Here is a 22,270-nt window from a genome sequence, read left to right on the forward strand (position 1 = left end):
CATGGCCAAATAGATGGTATTTTTTTTTCTATCTTTTTTTGTTTCTGTTCCTCAGACTCAATAATTTCCACTGTCCTCCTGCTGTTCTTTCGCCTGCCTGATCAAATCTGCCCTTGAATTCCTTTAGTGAAATTTTCATTTCAGTATTTTACTTTTCAGCTCCAGAGTTTTTGTTACATGTTCCTTTTACTGATGTATTCATTTCACACATACATCATTTTCTTTACTTTCCCTGCGTTTTCCTTTAGTGATTTGAGCATTTTAAAAACAGTTCTTTTTAAGTCTTTGTCTGGTGTATCTGCCATCAGGTTTTTTCCAGCAAGTCTCTGTTGATTTACTTTTTTCTTTTGAATGGGTCATACCTTCATGTTTCCTTGTATGTCTTGCGATTTTTGTTGTGGCTGAAAACTGGACATTTGAATCGAACAATGCGGCGACTCTGGAAATCCAGATTCTCCTCCTCCCCCAGGTCTGCTATTTTGTTGTTGTCGTTACCGTTTTTGTTCATTGCCTTGTCCCCCTTTTTGATTGTTGTAGGTTGTCTCTGTGCCAAGGATAAGCCAAAGGTGTAAAGTTAAGGTCTTCTCGGGCCTTTCCCGGCTCTTTCCACGGGCAGACATGGTCACTTTCTAATATCTCCCATATAAGCAGTTGTTGGATTTCCTAACCTGTAATGTCTAGCTCCCAGAAGGGGGAAAAAATGAACTGGGGGTGGGGAACGAGCACCAGCCCTGTAAGTCCACTGTAAGTTACTTTAGCTATTGGAGGAGGGGTTTGCAACAACGGGGAAGGTACAACAATGGTTTGTCCACCTCTCGCCTGTACCTCTGTGATCAAAAGCAGCAGTCAGGAGCACAAATCGCACCCCCCTCCACCAAAAAGCACAAATCCCTGACATTTGGACGACACAGTCCTTTTGCCCACCTTGGACTCATAGACTATATGCAAGTTGTTCCAGGAACACATGCACAGCTGTGTACTCATTGATTAGGGATGAGGGATGGGTAGCTGAAACTGACCAGAATTAACCATAATTTACCATCCATGTATTCCTCTGGAAGTTGCAAGCCTTCAGTAGCCTCCAGAGTTTCCAAATAGTCACATCAGACAGATTCTGCCAGTACAATTGTTTTCTAGGTGGGGAAAGAGAGTCTTGGTGCTCCCTCTTTTCCATCTTCCTGGAACCCTCCCTAAAGCAATTTTTCATAAAAGCTTCATTTCACAAGTTCCAATGCATAGCATTTCCATTATTATTCTAAGTGCTTTCTAATTTTCTTGTGCTTTCTTTATCAATAAGTATTTAAAAGTGTTTTAAAATTTCTTAACATATTAGTTTTTCCTTCAAGTTTTTATGGTCCTTTAATTATGTTACAGACATATGATATAAACCTTATGATATTGCTTCTTTGGTAGTCACATCTGTAAATGTTTCATATATGCTTGAGAAAAACAGATTTTCTGTAAATATAGGCTAAGGATTTCCAAATACATCTTGTAAATGAAAGAGAGAAAACTATTAGATCTACAACAATTAAAGAGACTGAGTGGATGCACGCACGTGTTAAGTGCTGTGTTGCGTTTAGTCCCTCAGTCCTGTCCAACTCTTTGCGACCCAATGGACTGTAGCCCACCAGGCTCCTCTGTCCATGGGATTCTTCAGACAAGAGTACTGGAGTGGGTTGCCATGCCCTCCTCCAGAGGATCTTTCCAACTCAGGGATCAAGCCCAGGTCTCCCGCATTCCAGGCGGATTCTTTACCATCTGAGTCACTAGGGAAGTCCAAAAATACTGGAGTGGGTAGCCAATCCCTTCTCCAGGGCATCTTCCCAACCCAGGGGTCACACCTGCATCTCTTATATCTCCTGCATTGGCAGGTGGGTTCTTCACCACTGATGCCACCTGGTCAACTCACAAGAATGGGACTACAAGTGAGGAACAGAAGAGCCAAAGGGATTACGTTCTTGCTCTGCATTAAGGAGCCTTGGCAGATGCCCAACTTCTACTTTTCTTTTTTCTTTTTAAACAGAAACATAAGGCTATAAGCAGTCCATATAGAAACTGGAAGAAGAAAGCTACAACGTGCTTTTTAGTAGAAAATGATTTGACATACAAATTTATTTATTTGACTGTATTAAAGAAAGGCAGAATCACATTCATTTTCTTCATAGAATCCCTGTAAACAGACTGAATGTCAGAGCTCTTAGCTTGCTTTGGAAACTTCTAAAAAGCATACTATTAGCAGCCTTGGAAGCATTTTCCTTCTCCTCGAGGCTCTCCTGCTTTTGGGGGCAGATGGGGGTAGCTGGTGACAGCTGATGCTAAATAAATAGCATATAGTGGGGTCTGCCAAATCCTTTTCAGCACCTCCCATAGGCAATGGGATGATTTGGCTTATTCTTGAAGTCATCTGAGTAAGCAATCAAGTTATGAAAGAGAGGATGGAGGGAAGTTTCCATTGCAAATAATTCCCAGTGTTAGGAATGGCTGAGCTTAACTGTTCAGTCTCTTCTATTGATCAGAGAGAGAGATGCTAGCACTGGAGCTCAGATCTTTGATCCTGTGAGACATCAGTGTAACATCATCTGTTCCATTTATTAAAATGTGTTGGAAAAGGGATTTCAGAGTAGAGAAGAGTCGTTTATTATGAAGATGGCGATAAAACAGGAAAATCAAAGTGCAGGCGGTGTCCCTTTCTTCTTGAACTCCAATGATCACTTCACTCCTGTCAGCTTTATGGTCCAAGCAAACTCAGTTGGAAGAGCAGAGGGTGGTAACTCGGGCAGGAACACGAGGAGACCTTTATCTGGATTTAGGGACCACTTCAGATCGTTTTGGATTCCCAGCATTGTTACCTGCAGAAAGCAAAAGGGAATGGAAAAAACACGAGTGCATTGATGAGCACAGAATATGACCTGAATATGGTGGCAAACAACTACGCTGGGCCAGGAAGGGGAAGACAGCCCAGAAGGGAAACAGGAGAGATCTGGGGAAGGAAGGAAGGATCAGAGAAGGCCCCCCAATTCCTTTACAAAGGGCTACATCTCCGACAGGACTGATGGAGGCTCTTTACCTCTGTGGTTGAAGTAGCTATAGGGGATATAAGCCTTAAGATTCCATATTCTGGCCAGTGCAGTACAATGGCATAAACAGCTAATCCTTTAGAGGTATACCTGGGAAAAAAGAAACATCGTTGTCAAAGATACCTGGCTTATTATCCTGCCACGTGACTTTATACATTCCCCTTTCAATTATCTACCAATTCCAAGACCTTCAGTCTGTCACTGCTACTAGCAAGCAAATAACTTGATACCAATTTAGGTTTGGGCTTCCCTGGTGGCTGAGACAGTAAAGAATCTGCCTGCAATGCAGGAGACCTGGGTTCGATCCCTGGGTTGGGAAGATCCCCTGGAGGAGAGCATGGCAACCCACTCCAGAATTCTTGTCTGGAGAATCCCTTGGACAGAGGAGCCTGGCGGGCTACAGTCCATGGGGTCGCAGAGTCAGACACGACTGAGCGGCTAAACACAGCACACACGGTTAAGCTCTGTGGGAATTATGTAGCCCTGGAAGACTCTTTCTGGGTGGTATCTTTCCTTTCTTCTCTGTATGGGGTTCTAAGTTTTCTTAAAACATTTTTTTAACTCTTATATTAGTGACACATACTGAAGCCATCTTCCTCATTATTCATATCTTTCTTTATCTTTAAATCCATATGAAAACATCTGAGGGTATAACAAGGGCAAGACGTGCAATGAAGACAAATTTGAATTCCTTTTTAAACTTTTAAATTTTTGGTCATCCCATGCGGTTTTTGGGATCTTTAGTTCCCCGATCAGGGATCAAACCAAGGCTCATGGCAGTGAAAGCATCTAGTTCTATCCTTTGGACCGCCAGGGAAATTCCCAAGACAAATCTGTTGTTCTGAGGTTTCACTATGCTTAGAGAAAGTGAAAGTGTTAGTCACTCGGTGTGTCCAACTCTTTGCGACCCCATACACTGTAGCCCGCCAGGCTCCTCTGTCTACGGAATTCTTCAGGCAAGAATACTTGAGTGGGTAGCCATTCCCTTCTCCTGGGGATCTTCCCAACCCAGGGATCGAACCTGGGTCTCCCTCAATGTGGGCAGATTCTTTACCATCTGAGCCACCAGGGAAGCCCATGCTTATAGAAGAGGGTGAAAAAAATCACTAAACAGAAACTCACCCAAAACAGAACCCTGAATGTGTTTCTCCTGATGCAAAGCCCTCAGCTCTGTGATATAACATTTGCAGAGGCCTTTCATCGAGCAGTTAGTATGTACCTGGCACTCTGTAGGGTGCTTTACATACGTTAGCTTATTTAATCCTCACGCTCTAGGAAGTTAGGTATCATCACCCCATTTTGCAGTTGAAAATTCAAAAAAAAAAACCTGAAGCCTGAGATCAAATAACTAGATACGCAATTCCAAGTATGAATCATGCCTTCTTCACTTAGTAGCTTCATGATTCTGGGCCAATGATTAGTGCCCTGGACCTGCTTTCTCCTTGTAACCTAGGGATAGTGACATTATCCACTCAGCGAGATTGCTGAGCGGACTAAATGAGGAGAGAGAATTTAGGATGGAGTCTACCACATGTGGGTGCTGTACAAATATTAGCTATGACTGTGTTTAGGGGTTGAGCAAATTGGTACTTTGCAGCTCCTTCTTTCTTCACCAAGCCTACCCACCTCCCTCACTAGTCAAAGATACCCTGGGGCCTAAAACATAAACCTGGGCACACATTTAATAACACAGAACAGCTTTTGTGTTTCTTCCAGATGAGTCTGAAGCCTGGCTTGTAACCACTGTGGACCCAAGGGGTTGCCAGCTCAGGAGGGGCCACCCCTGTTCCCACCTGTAACAGAAGACCAGACTCACCACACAGAGGAGTTCTCAGATTGTACTCTCCATGGTTTGGAGGCATAGATAGCCTCTCCATTGATGCTCAGCCACTTCCCAACAGCAAGTAGCCTTTCTTGGAAGATGGGAACGATCAGTCCGTCTTTGGTTGGTCCAATGTTGAGAAGATAGTTGCCACCCAAACTTACTGTCTGAACCAGTTGCTGGTGGGAACAGAAAACAAGGAAATCCCAGTTCTGAATGCCAAGCCTGGCTGAATGCTTAAAACACACAGATGGAGGCAAGAAGAAGAATCTAGGCTGTTCTCCCTGTGTTTTGTGAATATCCTCTATCTTTTGGAAAAGACAATATATTTTTGTCATTTTCATAGCAGGATAGGCTTACATGAGAAAATTGAAAAGTTCTGCTACAGGGTTGAGAGATATATTAACTCAGATTCCAGGGAGTGATCATGGGCTCTTACCCGTGAGCTGGCACCTGCCATAGCACCACATGCAGGGGGAAGTGTCATATATCAAGCACAGACTGTCAGCCAGGGAGCTGAAAACAAAGCACTTGGCCTTGAAAGGATTCTGTGGAGCCAGCCAGAGAGAATACAGAGATGAGAGATTCAGAGCAGGTGCTATGGAGACTCGGGGTAGGGTGGGGTGGGGTGGGGTGGGGCGGGGAGGTGTGGAAGAGATCTGATGAATTTCAGAATACCCTGGGCTATATAAATGTGTATGTTGCCTCTTCAGGAAAACACACTGTAAAGAGATATAGTCTTTAAGATTTCTGGAGTGGGATGCGTGTGTTTGTGTGTGTTTACTGTGACCCCATACAGTAGCACTTCAAGGCAGTCCAGAAAAATTAAGGCTACATACAGAAAATTTTAAAAAGGAGGTTCTGTTAGAGTACCCCAAAGACACCACCCCATTAACTTTGATGTTTCCTTCTGGTCTTTTTCTTGTGCAGTTAATTCTATATAGTTGGGATACTGCATAGCTTGTCTTTTCATCAACCCTGTAAGCATTAATCCATATTACGTTCAGAAACATTTTCATGGTTAAGGAAAACCCCCAAATCTACCGAATTATTCCTTTATGGTTGCCAGGAACTGAAACAGCCCAATGTCAATCTGAAAATAATCCTGGGGAGAACACTTCTGTACAGAACTCTTCAGTAATTAGACCTGTCTCCTTAGGACAAGTGTTATGAGTATGTTCAATAACCCAGATGGGTTCTCACGGCCCATATGTCTATCCAGAGTGCTTCCACCACTCTTAGTCAGAAGGCAGCCTGGGACTGCAGTTAACAAATAACTACCTCTTACCGAAATGATGGTGGATGTGCTTGCAATGTCAGCCATCTCCATGTCTCGACGGTAGCCCCAGGACCGCTGGTCTATGGAGGTGCACATCTCCCACTTGTGATGTGGCAAGGTCTCTGGCTGGAATTTATCTTTACAGTTGTAGTATCCTCCATGGTGACAGGAACAGTTCTGACCCCATCGGTCATTTACTACGACCTCATCCTAAAGGAGGAAGGAGCACTGAGGTCATCGGGGGTAAAACTATCTAACTCAGTTTGATAAGTTAGGTGCCTGTTTGGAAGCAAGGAGCGGACTCAGTCAAGCGCAGTGGTTCTCACCTGGGGGAGACTTAAAGGGCAAAATCTAGAGACGTTCTTTGGTGGTCACAACTCGGGGTGGTGCTACTGCCTTCTAGTGGGCAGAGACCAAGGATTCTTCTAAACACATTACAAAGGAATCCCCTGGCCGTCCAGCAGTTAAGAATCCCCGCTTACACTGCTAGGGGGTGGGGGTTTGATCCCTGGTCTGGGAACTAAGATCCCGCAGGGTCGCATGGTGTGGGCAAAAAAAAAAAAGAAAAATCATAAACATCTTACAACACAGAGAACTGTCCCTTCACAACAAAGAAATATCCAACTCGAAACGTTATTTGCAGTTAACCCCAGTCTAGCAAAATGTAATGTCAGAACTGGAAGGGCCTGTTTAGATTATCTAGTAAACCACTTATTCTATCAGAAGAGAAATGTAGAAGAGGAGGCCTGCCTGAGATCACATTCCCAGGCAGAGTTTCTGAAAGCTGGGACTATGAATCTGGTACTCGAACCCAGCCCAGGATGCTTTTCACTATATCACCCTGACTTTCTTTACTTAAGTAAGGCAAAGTCAGTAATCAAACATTCTTTTCCTTCCCTCAAGGTTTTGCTGAACTTCGAGAAATCTTTACATGGAGCAACTTAATGTCAACATTTAATACTACTATGAGGCTCATACTGGGGTATCCCGAGTAAACAAGCCACAGTTCTTGCCCTCAGAGATCCAGCAGCGATTAGCTGGAAACATATACCTGGACAATTAAGACGTGACCTCACATCAGCGTTAGGGACTTCACCGAAACACCAGTTCAGGAGTGTTTCTTGCTTCTTTCAGGAAAGAATATAAATTGCCAGAAGCCAGATTTAGTACATTCCACCAGTACTTACTCTGCGTCTAACTGGGCCAAGGACTGTTCCTGGAGTTGGGGACACAGGAGTGAACAGACCCACATTCTTACCCTCACAAAGGTGATACTTCAGTGAGGGAGACAGATAGCAACGAGGTAAATGGTATCTGAAATATGTTAGGCCAGGTAAGTGTTTAAGAGAAAGGTAAGGCAAGGAAAGATAGACAGCGCTGATGGAGGCATGCTGCGATGTTAGATAGGGTGGTCGGGAAGGTGTGACCTCCCAGAGAAGACCTCTCTGCAGGAGAGGGAATTACAGACAGCAGAGGAGTAAGGATCAGGGTCTGTCTACTTCTCCTAAAAGTCATTTCCTAATATGAGTATATGACAACCCTCTTTCCTAACGCGTGAGAAAGCACGCAGGACAAGAGTGGGTAGAACATGGTCTGTGGTGTCCCACCCGAGGATCCACACCTAAGCCGCCCCAGCCGGGGAACCACCGGGGAAGAACCACCAGACCTCGCCACTAGAGGTCCCCATGCGGCCCGAAAGTTCCAAAACACCAATCCGAATTTGCTTCCATTTGGCACACAGGATCTTTCTTCCCCTTTTCTGAATTTAGTAATAGTTAGCCAGTGACATCCTAAGAGGTTTAGGAACCTACCCAGATGGCTGAGTTCAAACTGGTCTTAGATTTTTCTTTAAAATTCGCAACAAAGCTAGAATCTGTAAGATTTTTGACATTTTCTACGGTGAAGATTGAGACTTTTGCTACTTTGTGTCTTGAAATGTGAACTATGAATGGGCAGCTATTGTGCAGTGTAGTAGGTTGGTTATGCTGCTGCTGCTAAGTCGCTTCAGTCGTGTCCGACTCTGTGCGACCCCATAGACGGCAGCCCACCAGGCTCCCCTGTCCCTGGGATTCTCCAGCCAAGAACACTGGAGTGGGTTGCCAGTTCCTTCTCCAAGGTTGGTTATGAGGGAGAGCATAAGGCAGGCAAAGTTTCCTTCCAACTTCCTTAGAATTTGGATCTCAGGGAAAAGAAATTTCCCTATATGAGTTAAACTACACAGTCAACATAGAGTAGCTGAGGTCATAGATTCTCACATTTTATTCCTATCATTTAATAAGTTTTATATATTAATTTTTTTGGTGGTTTTCTTATTTACAATGTCTGTTTGCTTCAGAGTTTATTTTCTTTACAGTGGTCTGGGGCTTCTTTATACTATTTCTATCCTACTACTTAAATTTAAGAAGCTTGAAAACTAGCCTGTAAAAATCAAGAATTAAAGGAGAAAAAGAAATCTTTAAGAAAGAAAAGCTTAAAGAAAGAAAAAGGAAGGGGCAAAAAAAGAATTAAAGGAGAAACCTTTAAGATCCATTAAGTTCCCTCGTCCCTACCACACCCATATCAATACTGCTATTTATTTATTGACTTACACTTAAAGTCCTTATGAATTTGTTACAATATTATTTCTGGTTTTATGTGTTGGCTTTTTAGCCTCAAGACATGTGGGATCTTAGCTCTCTGACCAGGGATCAAACCTGACCGCTTGTATTGGAAGGTGAAGGCAGTCTTAACCCCTGGATCCCCGGGAAGTCCTGAGATTAGTATTTATTATTGTCACGGTTGTGACATTGTTGACATTACGGTTATTACTCCAGATCTTGGCTCCTCACATTGTGTTTTATCATAACAGATAAATAAGAGAGAAGTCATATAATCACATACCTTAACTGGGCTATCATTGTAGAGCCAAGCAAGAAAACCTGTAGAGTTCCAGTATGTATCAGGACATTCCCACTCTCCATCAGACCAAATCAAGTCAGGTTTATACCTGAGAGACACACAATTACAACAAAGTTCATTATCTGAATCCAGTCACAGTCAAGTCTGACAGATCTATCTTTGCCACACATATTTAAACATTAATTTCCTCCTATTTTGAAAGTACCACGGTACAGAGGAAATGGAAAACTAAAGAGATGAAAATGACCACACCCACCCACCCCTGAGCTAACACAACCACAGCTTAATACACAGCATTTTGGTACATTTCTTCCCAACCTTTTTTTAAAATGTCTTAGATTAAAAAGCAAAGCTTTAATCAGTGTGTATACAATTTGGTTTCCTTCCAGAAACTGATTCCAATGAAAAGAGTGGTGCTCCAGAATGACAGGATTACGGCTTCTGCTCTTAAGATGTGTTAAGAGCTCGTACTGTTCCATCAAACGCATTTTGGGGGACAACTACCCAGAGCTTTGATCATAAAAATCTACTGAATTCCTTTGAGCCACAGTTGCGTCTTTCTCATATTACTACTCTGAGCCCTGTGAGTGTGTGTATTTATACCTCTAAGGTAAGCAGTATTAGTCCCACTTAAGAAAGCAAGAATGTATTGCTCAGAAACTTTGTTTTAGGTGCAAAACTGGTAAGTAATAGGAGCAGGAACCCATATGTAAATCTGCCTGTTAGCTAATCCAAGTTGAGTCCAAGAAAAAAGCTGCCTAAGAGGCGAGAGAAACAGATGGTGTGTGTTTTACTGTGTACAAAAAATTGTAGTAGGCACTTTATACTCGTTAACCTCATTCATTCCCACAACACCCTGTGATGTATAAACAGGTAAAGAAACTGAGCTATCGAAAGATTAAGTAGTTTGTTCGAGGTTATACAGTCAGTAAGAAAAAAAGAACTGGATTTCTGACTTGAAGCTGGTGCTGGTCGGTTTCTTACAACTGTCCTGTCTCCTTACAGCAGTCATCTGGGTGCAAGGAGTTTGTTCGTCTTTTGGTCTACAGTTGAGTGTCCAAGCACAGACGGCTGCCTCTTAATCTTTAAAGGTCCACCATCCTCCTAAGAGGGCCCAGGAGCAAGAAGGGCAAATGCAGAATAAAACATGGTGAAGACCAGGGACAAACCCCAAAGTAAAAGTCATCATTTTTAAGGATAATTAAGAATAATAATGCCACTATGATTCTGTACCAGGCATAGCGATAGAAACTTCATATATTATGCTGAGCCCTACTTAGAAGGCATTATTGTCACTTTACAGAGTGAAAATCTGAGGCTCCGACGAGTAACCTGTTTAAGGCTTGTAAGGGAGTTCCCTGGCTGCCCAGTGGTTAGAACTCTGTGCTCTCACTACTGAAGGCCTGGCTTTGATCCCTCGATCCCTGGTCAGGGAACTAAGATCCCACCAGCTGCACTGCTGTAGGGGTCATTGTTGTTGTTCAGTGGCTAAGTCATGTCTGATTCTTTACGACTCCATGGGCTGCAGCACACCAGCCTTCCCTGTCCTTCACTGTCTCTTGGAGTTTGCTCAAACTCATGTCTATTTAGCTGGTGATGCCATCCAACCATCTCACCCTCTGTCGCCCCATTTTCCTTTTGCCCTCCATCTTTCCCAGCATCAGGGTCTTCCAATGAGTCATCTCTTTGTAGCAGGTGGCCAAAGTATTAGAGCTTCAGCATCTGTCCTTCCAGTGAATATTCAGGGTTGAGTTCCTTTAGGATTGACTGGTTTGATCTCCCTACTGTCCAAAGCACTCTCAAGAGTCTTCTCCAGCACCACAATTCGAAGGCATCAATTCTTTGGCATGCCTTCTTTACAGTCCAACTCTCATATCCACACATGACTACTGGAAAAACCATAGCTTTGACTAGATGGACTTTTGTTGGCAAAGTAATGTCTCTGCTTTTAATATGCTGTCTAGATGTGTCATAATTTTTCTTCCGAGGAGCAAATGTCTTTTAATTTCATGGCTGCAGTCACCACCTGCAGTGATTTTGGAGCCCAAGAAAATAAAGTCTGTCACTATTTTCATTTTTTCCCCATCTATATGCCATGAAGTGATGGGACCAGATGCCATGATCTTAGTTCTGTGAATGTTGAGTTTTAAGCCAGGCTTTTCACAAGCTGCATGGCACAGCCAAAAAAATGCTGGAGGGGAAAAGAGCCAGGATTCAACTACGAATCTGCCAGACGCCAAACCCTCTGTAGGGTCCATTAGACCATGTTGCCCTTCCCCAAGCTCCTGACAGAAAGTGGTATGGAAGGAGTTAACTGAGGTTTTGACTTACTACCATCCTCAGTTCTGTTTTAGTTTATAAAAGCAGCATGACCATACTACGGAAGTTTTGAAAAGCAAAAAGAAAAAATATACTTTGTCTTAACACAATGATTACTCATTACTGTTTTGATGTCTTCTAGAGTTTTTTCATATCCCACCCCTACCCCTTTCCCTTCAAGAGTATAAGCAGCTCAGATGTCACTGATGAAAGTCATAAGGCTAAAACAATTTCTTTTGTACCTGTTAACAAGGTCATAGAGCTCTGGCATTGTTTTTGCATGGACGAAGGACTGTGTTTTGAAGCCGTTTTCCTTATCACGTAGGTAGAGAGGATGGAACCATTCTAAAAGTGAATGATATAGTCCATAGCGTATGTCCCTGAAACAGAAAAACAGGACAGCAACTGTCATTAAGCAAAGAAAAAATATTTTAAGAAAAATCAGTTGCCAGAATTTTTACATCTCAGTAAAATTTACCCATAGGGCATACAGGGGTCAGGACCCACAGCCAGTTCCTTAAATTATCTCTTATCATTCACTTAAGCAAAATGATTGGCTTACTTTGTTTTTGATGATACAAATAACAAATTAGGCTTCCCAGGTGGCGCTAGTGGTAAAAAACTCATCTACCAATGCAGGAGACACAAGAGAGACAGGTTCTATCCCTGGGTCAGGAAGATCCCCTGGAGGAGGGCATGGCAATCCACTCCAGTACTCTTGCCTGGAGAATGCCATGGACAGAGGAGCCCGGCGGGCTACAGTCCATGGGGTCACAAAGAGTTGGACATGACTGAATCGACTTAGCAGATAACAAATTATCTTTATACATAAATTATCTTAACACCAAAATGTTATTTAAACCATTTTCTGTCTTTTAAGTCAATTATCTCAATAACTTATAGTACTATTAAAAATGTTTTCTGTTAATCATAATACATATTGAAGAGATACTGGAAAATAGAGACAAATACCAAGAATATCCAAAATCTCATCACTCAGAAAGAATCACTAGTACCATTTTCTGTGCAGTTGAAATGAATGAATATAGGTTTATTGTTTCATATAAGATTTACTAATAGTTTTTAATATACCTGAAACAAAATATGGTTAAATTTACCTATTTTCATACACAATAAAACTTGTGAATTAAGAAGAGTGTTTTGGAAATGCTATAATACAAGAAGTAACGATAACATTTGCAATGGCATAGATAAAGCAGAAAGAATTGAAGTTAAGAATTTCATCATGTGATTCAGTGACTAACTAGATACAGAGAAGGTGAAAATCAAGGCTCTTAGAGCTCAGATCTAATCAATGTCTCAGACTTTTACAGCAGGACTATTATTAGCAGAGCACAGTATTGGGAAACTGAATGTTTCACAGGTGACATAAGTCAGCAAATGCTTTCTTAAATGACCAGATAACTTTGAGGCTTTGTAGGCCTTGCTATCGGAGAAGGTGATGGCACCCCACTCCAGTACTCTTGCCTGGAAAATCCCATGGACGGAGGAGCCTGGTAGGCTGCAGTCCATGGGGTCGTGAAGAGTTGGACACGACTGAGCGACGTCACTTTCACTTTTCACTTTCATGCACTGGAGAAGGAAATGGCAACCCACTCCGGTGTTCTTGCCTGGAGAATCCCAGGGACGGGGTAGCCTAGTGGGCTGCTGTCTATGGGGTCGCACAGAGTTGGACACGACTGAAGCGACTTAGCAGCAGCAGCAGTAGGCCTTGCTATGTCTACCCCAACTCTGCAATTAGAGCTTGAAAGTAGCCAGAATCAATCCCTAAGTGAATGAACACAACTGTATTCCAATCAAACTTTATTTATACAAATAATTAGCTGGTCTACCCCTTAAACAGGACTTCAAGTTTGCCAAATCACAATAGAGCTGAGTGGGCATGACACAAATACCACTCTTCCTCCTTACAGGCAAATATACTCAGAACAATAGGGTCCAAAGTCAGAACACCTGGGTTCAAATCCCACTTCTGCCCCTTCCCAGCTCTTTGACCTTGGGAAGTTACATCTTAAGTGGCAGATATTAGAAAATATTACCTAGAATCACGAGCGAGGCCTTACCTCCCTTTTTGTTGCTTTAACTGCCCTCTTCAGCGCTCTCCTGATTTACCACCCATCTAAACCTTCCATGAAAGCCTACAAAGCTCTGGGTTGACAGCTAAGGACACAAAGATGAGACACAACGCTGGCCTCCACCAGACACTGGGAAAGGCCCTAGGTTGGAAGGCTTCCCAGAGAGAATCCTTTGAAGAGCACAAGTGCAGCGCTGCGGTCTATGCTGGGTATCCTTCACCTAACCAGAGACGGCCGTGCACTTCTCTGATGCTGTCACTTCGGGTCACATGGAAACTGCCAAGGTTCGAACACTGCCAATTCAGGGCCAGAAGCCCTCCCACGTACCGGTTAAGCACAAACTTAGAATACACAGAAGTGTCGGGAAGGCCCGGGGTGCTGGGTGGTTAGATCGAAAGCGACGATGGGGTGACTGTCCGTGGACACGCACCTCTTCCGGATGGCTGTTCCCAACTCACCAACCAAATCACGATGGGGCCCCACATCCTTAGAGTTCCAGTTCCAAGACACAGGGCTTGGCCAGTTTGTGTAGCCTTCGTGATGCTTTGTCGTCAGGACTACGTACCTGTGGACATTGAAACCATATGAGCGAAGGAAGCGGGCAGCGGGCCACGAGCACCAACTTACCTGGCACGCCTGAGGCTTTTAAAATGGCCGAGGGAACTCAACTACAGGAAATGTACAGCTGACCCTTGAACAACATGGTGGTTAGGGGGTGGTTAGCAGGTGTCTGCTGACCCCTGTGCAGAAGGAAATCCACGTGTAACTCTTGACTTCACCCTAAACTACTAATAGCCTACTCTTGACTGGAAGGCTTACCGAAAACATAAATGGTCGATTAACACCCATTTTGTATGTTATATGTATAATATGCTGTATGTGTACAATGATGTAAGCTAGAGAAAAGAAAATGTTAAGAAAATCATAAGGAAGAGAAAATGCATTATAGTACTGCACCACATTTATTTATTTTATTGGAGTATAGTTGCTTTACAATGTTGTGTTGGTTGGAGATTGGGCATAGTACTGTATTTATTGATACCATAAGTTTACACTGTCTGTTTACAAGATGAACCACCTGTCAGTATCTACAGCAATATTGTCTTACATGATACAAAACACTGCAGACGTTATAGTTGTTACTAACGCTAAATATCAAAGCTGGAAAGCTAATGTGAAAAAGCAATTCATATTTATTTGTAGTTATAATGATTCATTCATTGATAATGAAGAAACAGCAATATGATTGCTTTATAGTAGCCTAGTGCAATCAATATGATGGCTTCATGATAGCATAGCTTATACACTGATGAATGAATCATAAATTTTTTATGGCATATGGTATTATACTCATTCAAAATATGGGATTGGAAACATTGTTACATTTTTTAAAAAGTCACTTGAATGTGATGATAGGTTGAGTTTTGTTTTTTTTTAATTGGAGGCTAATTACTTTACAATATTGTAGTGGTTTTTGCCACACATTGACATGAATCAGCCATGGGTGTACATGTGTTCCTCATCCTGAAGCCCCCTCCCACCTCCCTCCCCATTCCATCCTTCAGGATCAACCCAGTGCACCAGCCCTGAGCACCCTGTTTCATACATCGGTTGAGTTTTGCTGAAAGTTTTAATTTTGTTTTAGGTTTGAAGGATTTGTTAGCAAAAGAAACCACTGGTTACATACACGATAACCAATTTCAATATTTAATAGATAATTTAACTTAATTACAACATACAGTTGTTAAAAAAAAAAACAGAAATAACAGAAGTAACAGTGTGCATATCACCAAAATGGGCCACCAACCTATATCCAGACTTGAACAGAGCTGCAAAGTCCCGAGTAATAGCAATCTGGAGGCCCAGTTGGGAGAAGGGTCCCAGGCAGTGGGTCCACCCCACCATGAGACTTCAAATTGCAGGTTTGGGGGCTCCTGCTTAAAACCCCAGGACACAAACTGATATCATCATCAGTTTGCATGCAGCTCTGGTTTTCCTTTTTTTACAATGCTGTTTGTTTCACCTTGTGAGTCACAAGATTTTCCAGACCTCCAGGGGCTCAGGAAATTCCAAGATCCTCTCTTAATCCAAGGGGCTGCCTGACTTGCTGGTAACAACTGGTGTGCTTACAGGCAGACAAGTCATCCAGGCAGGGTTCAGGCATGGTTAGAAGTCGGTCAGAGGCCTGCTGTCTTGCTTCTGAAGGCTGAACAAGACTACCTCCATTTTAATTTCCCTAACAGTCTGATACATAGTTATTTAATTATGAGAGGGGACTGGAAGGTGGTGCATACTGTATGGTAATATAATTTTTTGAAAGCAAAGTTTCTAAAAAGTAAGAAGATACTGTTAATTTTATATGAAGTATTGCTTACTTTCTGCTTACGTAAGGACTGGCTACTTACTTCCATGCCAATCTTGCGTGTGATGTTCTGCAGATGGACACTTAGGTGGTGATGGCAATGATGACACACAACGTTTCATACAGTTCTGCCATTCAGTTCTCAGATCTCATGAAGACACTTATACGCTTACACAACAGATAGGTTTATTAACTGTATGGCATAAAGATTATTTACTGTTCATTAAGTGGAAGCGGGTCATCATAAAGGTATTCACGATGAGTATCCTGAGGAGGAAGGGGAGGGGTTGGTCTTGCCATCTCAGGGGTGGCAGAGGAAAAGGAGGTGGACAGGAGGCAGGAGAGGTGGGTATTCAGGGTAACATTATGGAAATATTTCATATATTTCTGTCTGATTGTTAGAACTCGCTTGCCAGTGCAGGAGATGCAAGTTCAATCTCTGGGTCAGGAAGATCCCCTGGAGAAGGAAATGGCAACCTACTCCAGTACTCTTGCCTGGAGAATTCCATGGACAGAGAAGCCTGGGCTATAGTCCATGGGGTTGCAAAAGAGTTGGACACAACTTAATGACAAAACAACGACAAATATGATACCAATCCTTCCATGGTTTGGTTTAGTTTCATATCATATCACAGAAGGGTCAATATGGTAAAAGAAGTCAAAAGCTGTCCTGAATAATCAGAATCCTTCTGCCAGACTGTCTAATGTCAATCTGTTTTCTGGCACTGCTTCTTCTATGTCTTCTTCCTCATTGTCTGGGACTTGTTCAGAAGCACTTATCTCCATCAAACTGTCTTATGTTAGTTCCTCAAGTGTGAGGTCACCAGCTCCTGAATTTTTCCAAGATCCCTATCTTGAAACCCTGCACCTCCCCCCTCCTCCATCCCCGCCATATCCACATCTCTTTCATGATCTCCTTAGTTGGCTCTGTTGTAAATCCTGTGAAGTCATGCACAACATCTGGACACAGTTTTCTCTGGCAGGAATTTTATTGTTTTGGGCTTGATGGTTTTTTCTATAACAACAATGGCATCTTCAATGGTGTAATCCTTCCAGACTTTCATGATGCTGTCTATATCGGGGTTCTCTTCCATTGTGCTGGCAACCCTTTCCATCAAGCACCATGTGTAATGAGCCTTAAAGATCCTTAAAGTCCACTATGGGGATTTCCCTGGTAGGCCTGTGGTTAAGAATCTGCTGTGCAATGCAGGGGATGCAGGTTTGATCCCTGGTCAGAGAACTAAGATCCCACATGCCCTGGAACAACAAAGCCTGCATGCCACAGCTGGAGAGTCCACCCGCTACAACTAAGACCCAATGCAACCAAATCAATCAATCAATTAATAAAAAAAGAAAAGATCCTTATGACCCCTAGATATACAGGTTGAACTAGAGATGTTGTGTTTGGGGTAGACCACTTCAATGTCTTTGCTGTTGAACTCTTGGGGTTCTGGGTGGCCAGGGCATTGTCTAATATTAAAAGAACTTTAAAAAGCAGTTTCTCACTGGCAAGGTATTTCCTGACTTCAGGGACAAAGCAGTGATGGAACCAATCCAGAAAAAGGGTCTTTGTTGTCCAGGCCTACTTGTTTTACAACCAAAAGACTGGCAGTTTGTATCATCTTTTCCCTTCAAGGCTCATTGATTAGTAGGTTTATAGAAAAGGACTGACTTCCCTGGTGGCTCAGATGGTAAAAGTGTACCTGCCTACAGTGTGGGAGACCCGGGTTCGATTCCTGGGTCGGGAAGATCCCCTGGAGAAGGAAATGGCAACCCACTCCAGTATAAACCTGATAGCATTTGCACCAAACAGTAGAGTTAGCCAGTCCCCTCCTGACTTAAATCCTGGTGCTTACTTCTCTTCCTCACTAATAAATGTTCTTGGAGGCATTTCTCCTCCACTGGATGGCCCACTTTAATCTGTATTAGAAACCTGCTCAGGGGTTTCCCTGGTGGTAAAGTGGTTAAGACTCTGCACTTCTACTGCAGAAGGCACAGGTTCGATCCCTGGTTGGCCAACTAAGATCTCGCATGCCACCTGGGGCCACCAAAACACAAAAGGAAAAGAAAGCAAACACTGCATAGGCAGAAATCCTTTCTCCTCAATGATCTTCTCAATGGCCTCTGGGAACTCATCTCCTGGTTGGTAGTAACCGCTTCTCCCGTTATCTTGACATTTAAAAAGCCAAACCTCTTGAGAAAATTATCAAACCATCCTTTGTTGGCATTAAATTCTCCAGCTTTAGATCCTTCACCTTCCTTTTGCTTTAAGTTGTCATGTGACGACTTCACTTTTTCTTGAATCATTTTAGTGTCTTTATGTATACCGTTCTTGTAGCAATCCTGCACCCACATCAAAGCTGCATTTTCAATAAGAGATAAAAAGATATTTTGCAATAAGTGCAAGGTTTTTCATGCCTTATGGCATAGTTGCAATGACAGCTTTTTTCGTTTTTTTTTTTTTCATGCTGGATTCATTTATGTTGGAAGGGCAGTGGGCAACCGCAGCTGCAGACCTGAATCTACAGGACATATCAAGCAATTCAACTTTTTCTTGTAATGTTAAGTTTCTCCGCTTCTTGGGAGCACTTCTGGCATCACTAGGGGAGCTTTGGATGGGTGTCATGGTGCTATTCAAGGCTTATGATATTGCACTAAACAAGATGAAAGATACTTGAGAACATGAGAGATGACTTTTTACTGCGATAGTTAATTTACCAGGGGGATGAATGCTCATGTGAAGATTAGCATCACTTGGTGTTTTAAGTGGACATGACAGTTGAGCTCACCAACAGGACACCAATAGGAGGTGGCTACAAATTTATGACAGAGGTACAGTATGTACTGTGATTAATTTAATGCATTTTATGATTTAATATGGGCTTCCCAGGTGGCGCTACTGGTAAAGAACCCACCTGCCAATGCAGGAGGCCTAAGAGACAGAAGGCCTGGTGGGCTACAGTCCATGGGGTCCCAAAGAGTCAGACACGACTGAGTGACTGAGCAGACACACAGAAATGGTAAAAGAAACTAGTATCTATACATTTTATGCATTCGTGACATACTCTTTTCTGAATTTTTGATATTTCTGTGAGTTTTTTCAAATTATAACAAATCTCCCAAAATTTTGGAAAACACTTGCACATAAGTGGACCCATGAAGTTCAAACCTGTGTGTTCAAGGGTCAACTGAACTTGTATGAGTGACTATATTAGTGATACCCAGGGAATTGCTTCAGTCACAACACCCCTTGGGTATTGTTCCAGGAATGAAAGCAAATTTGAGGAAGCCACAGTCCTTAGTTCCCAGACAAGCAGGAGACTAGGAAGGAAAGGAGGAGGAAAGGAATAGGTAAGGGAAAATAAGTATGCACTCGCTCTCCAGCTCTTGAGCCCTTCTGTGTATTAATGTTAATAATTAAAAAACAAAAAACAAAACACAAGGCTTTGCCCTAAAGGAGAAAGAAATCTCTACTAAAAGCAGATGACAGAAAAGTAAGATGTTTATCAAGCCCATATCAATTTACAGAGATGACTAAAGGCCAAAAGAAAAAGGGGAGAAAAGGCAAGTGTTGAAATAACAACCAAATCACTCAACACTTCATTTACTTTTATGGCAAAAAAAACAGTTGGTGCCCAACGTGATAATTTAATCCCCGGCTGATGTGGGGAGCTCAGGATTTTAAGGGCTAGACAGTATTTCAGGCTCTGTGGACCACAGTCCTCTCTGTGGTATATTCTTCTTCTACTCTTTAAAAACAGGTTTTTGAAAATGTAAAAATCCTTCTCAAGAAACTTACAAAAAACAGGCAGAGGACCAATCCCTCTGGTCATGGTTACAGACCCCTGGTGTGGCAGAAAGAACCTTCATCTCAGGGTCATGGTATCTGGAGTCTGGGCCATTAGTTCCCTTCCTCTATCTGGGCCAGTCTATCTTGGCCATAGTAAGGGCACTTGTCCTAGACAAAGGAAAGTCTCCCAGATTTTAACTTCTTCATTTGAAAATTATGGATTTCTAAGGCTTCTGAAAGACAGTGAACTCCTCCTCTGTTTTGTCAAGCCTTACATTCCCATGCCTTTAATTGCAAACACTAAATATCAGTTGTAATTTCTCTTTAGTACATGAGGACTTAAAGTCCAAGAGAAACTAAAAGCTGGAAGTCGTCTGAGACAAGACAACAGTGGAAGACTGCCCTAAGCCAGAGGCTGGAAAACCTACCTGCCTTCATTCTTACCCTCCTGCAAACCACCGCTCGCTCAGCCGCCAAGCTCATCCTTGAAGCTGAGGGTCACCATCCCTTGACTTAAGACCTGCAACATCCTGCCTTCAAGGATCACTCCTTCAGGGCCAGCCCCAGCCTTCAACAGCCTTGGGAGTCCTTGCCTCCCCCCATCCAAGCTCTACACTGTCAGTTCTCTGAACCATTCACATGCAAGCTGCAACAGTTCTCAAAACAATTTCATGAGCACTCTCTACATGCAAGGCATTGAGAAGAGCAGACGACAGAGTCTATATTATTGCCCAAATACACTGGGCATCAGAACTTTCTTCCCTCTGGGACATATTAAAGCTGAAAGAAGAACACAATTCCTGGGTACAGCCACGGAAGGAGGCGGTAGGGAGGTAAAAGGCCTTGTTCAAGTTCACAGTTGAACTAGAATCAGACTCCCGACGTCTGGTTAAAATCCTGGAACCTTGATTGTCTTGCTGACCCGCAGGGGACTGGCTAGGTATCACTTAGCTCAATCCTCCCCCATAGGTCTTTCCAAGTCCACCACCAACCTGAAACCTTTATTTCCTTCTAATCCTCAAGCTTAAGATCTGGCGTGACACATACAATTCTGCATCTTTCGGGAGGCAAAACAGAGTACCCCCGACATCTGAGGTCACAGGGACTTCTGTGTGAACCGGCGAATCTCCTCGCCTCCTCCCCGCCCCCGCCCCGCTCCATTCCCACCAGCCTAAGGCCCTCCCGGTGCTCGAGGGTCAGCCTCGCCCGGCAGGGCGCCCCCCGCTCCGGCGGCGGCCTCACTCACTTGGCCCCGGCGGCCTTGAAGAGGTCAGCCCAGCTGTCGGGGTGGAAGAAGTGCGCCGTGAACCTTGGCCCGAAGTCGGCGTAGCTGAAATCGGGCGGGTAGTTCTCTTTCATGAAGTTCTCGTACTGTGGCAGCTTCGCGCCCTGCCAGTGCCACCAGAACCACTCGCTGCCCCAGGCGGGCACCGAGAACACGCCCCAGTGTACGAACACCCCGAATTTGGCTTCATCGAACCAGGCCGGCAGCGGCCGGGAGTCCAGACTCGGCCAGTCCGGGGTGTAGCGGCGCGCAGGGTCGGTGCAGCGCCGAGGGTCGGTGCAGCCCGGGGGCCGCACCGCTCCGAGCACCAGCACCAGCTGCAGCAGAAGCAACAGCCCGGCGCCCACCACCCGCGACCTCATCACGGGATGCGGCACGGCTGCCTCGATGCCTCTCCGCCCTCCTCTTAACGCGCAGGTGCGGGGAGAGCGGTCACGCCCACCCTAGCTCCTAATTGGCTCGGAAGGGAAAGGGGGTGGGGCAACCCGGGCTGCTTGGCTACCGGGAGTCTTTCCTCTCGGTGGGCGGGCCGTCCCTGCCACCGCTCTGGCGCTCAAAGGGAGAAAGAGGCAGGGAGGCGTTGATGCCGCTCAGGTGACCAGTGACTAAACACTTCAGAAGAGAATTCACTGCCGGGTGAAATCGTGGGCGGGGTGTGTGTGTTAAAGTTACGGTGTGTGCAGAGAACTGAGCGGGGTCCACGTTGACCTTACTGTTGGGAGCTGTTTGTTGTTGCTGTTCAGGCGCTCAGTCGTGTCCGACTCTTTGCGACCCCATGGACTGCAGCACGCCAGGCCTCCCTGTCCATCGCCAACTCCCGGAGTTTACTCAGACTCATGTCCAGTGAGTCGGTGATGCCATCCAACCATCTCCTCTGTCGTCCCCTTCTCCTGCCTTCAATCTTTCCCAGCATCAGCGTCTTTTCCAATGAATCAGTTCTTCGCATCAGGTGGCCAAAGTATTGTAGTTTCAGCTTCAACATCAGTCCTTCCGATGAACACCCAGGACTGATCTCCTTTCGGATGGATGGGTTGGATCTCCTTGCAGTCCAAGGGACTCTCAAGAGTCTTTTCCAGCACCACAATTGGAAAGCATCAATTCTTTGGCGCTCAGCTTTCTTTACAGTCCAACTCTCACATCTATACATGACTACTGGAAAAGTAATGTCCGCTGGGGTCCAGCCCCCCGCAGGATCCAGGGAAACCCGAAGGAGAAACAGCATTGGCGATTGATTTAGAGAGAGAGAAGGAAAGAATGTTGAAGATAAGAAAATAGAGGAGAGAAAGAGGCTGATGTTTCTTGGTTTACATAGAAAGCCAATAAAACTCCGCGACAAGAA

At 44.0% G+C, this 22,270-nt stretch overlaps 1 protein-coding gene across 1 annotated transcript; it reads right to left on the reverse strand.

The window, feature by feature from the left end:
* FUCA1 (fucosidase, alpha-L- 1, tissue) lies at window positions 2,084-21,344 on the reverse strand. The gene is made up of 8 exons (XM_005676857.3): window positions 20,893-21,344; window positions 13,925-14,059; window positions 11,641-11,778; window positions 9,062-9,167; window positions 6,191-6,391; window positions 4,897-5,081; window positions 3,071-3,170; window positions 2,084-2,852 (listed from the first exon to the last, which is right to left on the reverse strand). The coding sequence occupies exons 1-8, from the start codon at window positions 21,291-21,293 to the stop codon at window positions 2,712-2,714; spliced, it is 1,407 nt and encodes a 468-aa protein (XP_005676914.3). The 5' UTR covers window positions 21,294-21,344; the 3' UTR covers window positions 2,084-2,711.

This window comes from Capra hircus, chromosome 2 (genome assembly GCF_001704415.2).
Source record: "Capra hircus breed San Clemente chromosome 2, ASM170441v1, whole genome shotgun sequence".
NCBI classification, from domain to species: Eukaryota; Metazoa; Chordata; class Mammalia; order Artiodactyla; family Bovidae; genus Capra; species Capra hircus.

Excerpts from the sequence above, each read along its gene's own strand:
- FUCA1 (XM_005676857.3), bottom strand. The coding sequence starts at position 21,293 with ATGAGGTCGCGGGTGGTGGGCGCCGGGCTGTTGCTTCTGCTGCAGCTG. Across the intron at positions 14,060-20,892 it reads TTCAAGGCCGCCGGGGCCAA|GTACGTAGTCCTGACGACAA; the intron begins GTGAGTGAGGCC and ends CAATGTCCACAG. Across the intron at positions 3,171-4,896 it reads TCTGAGAACTCCTCTGTGTG|GTATACCTCTAAAGGATTAG; the intron begins GTGAGTCTGGTC and ends CTTTTTTCCCAG.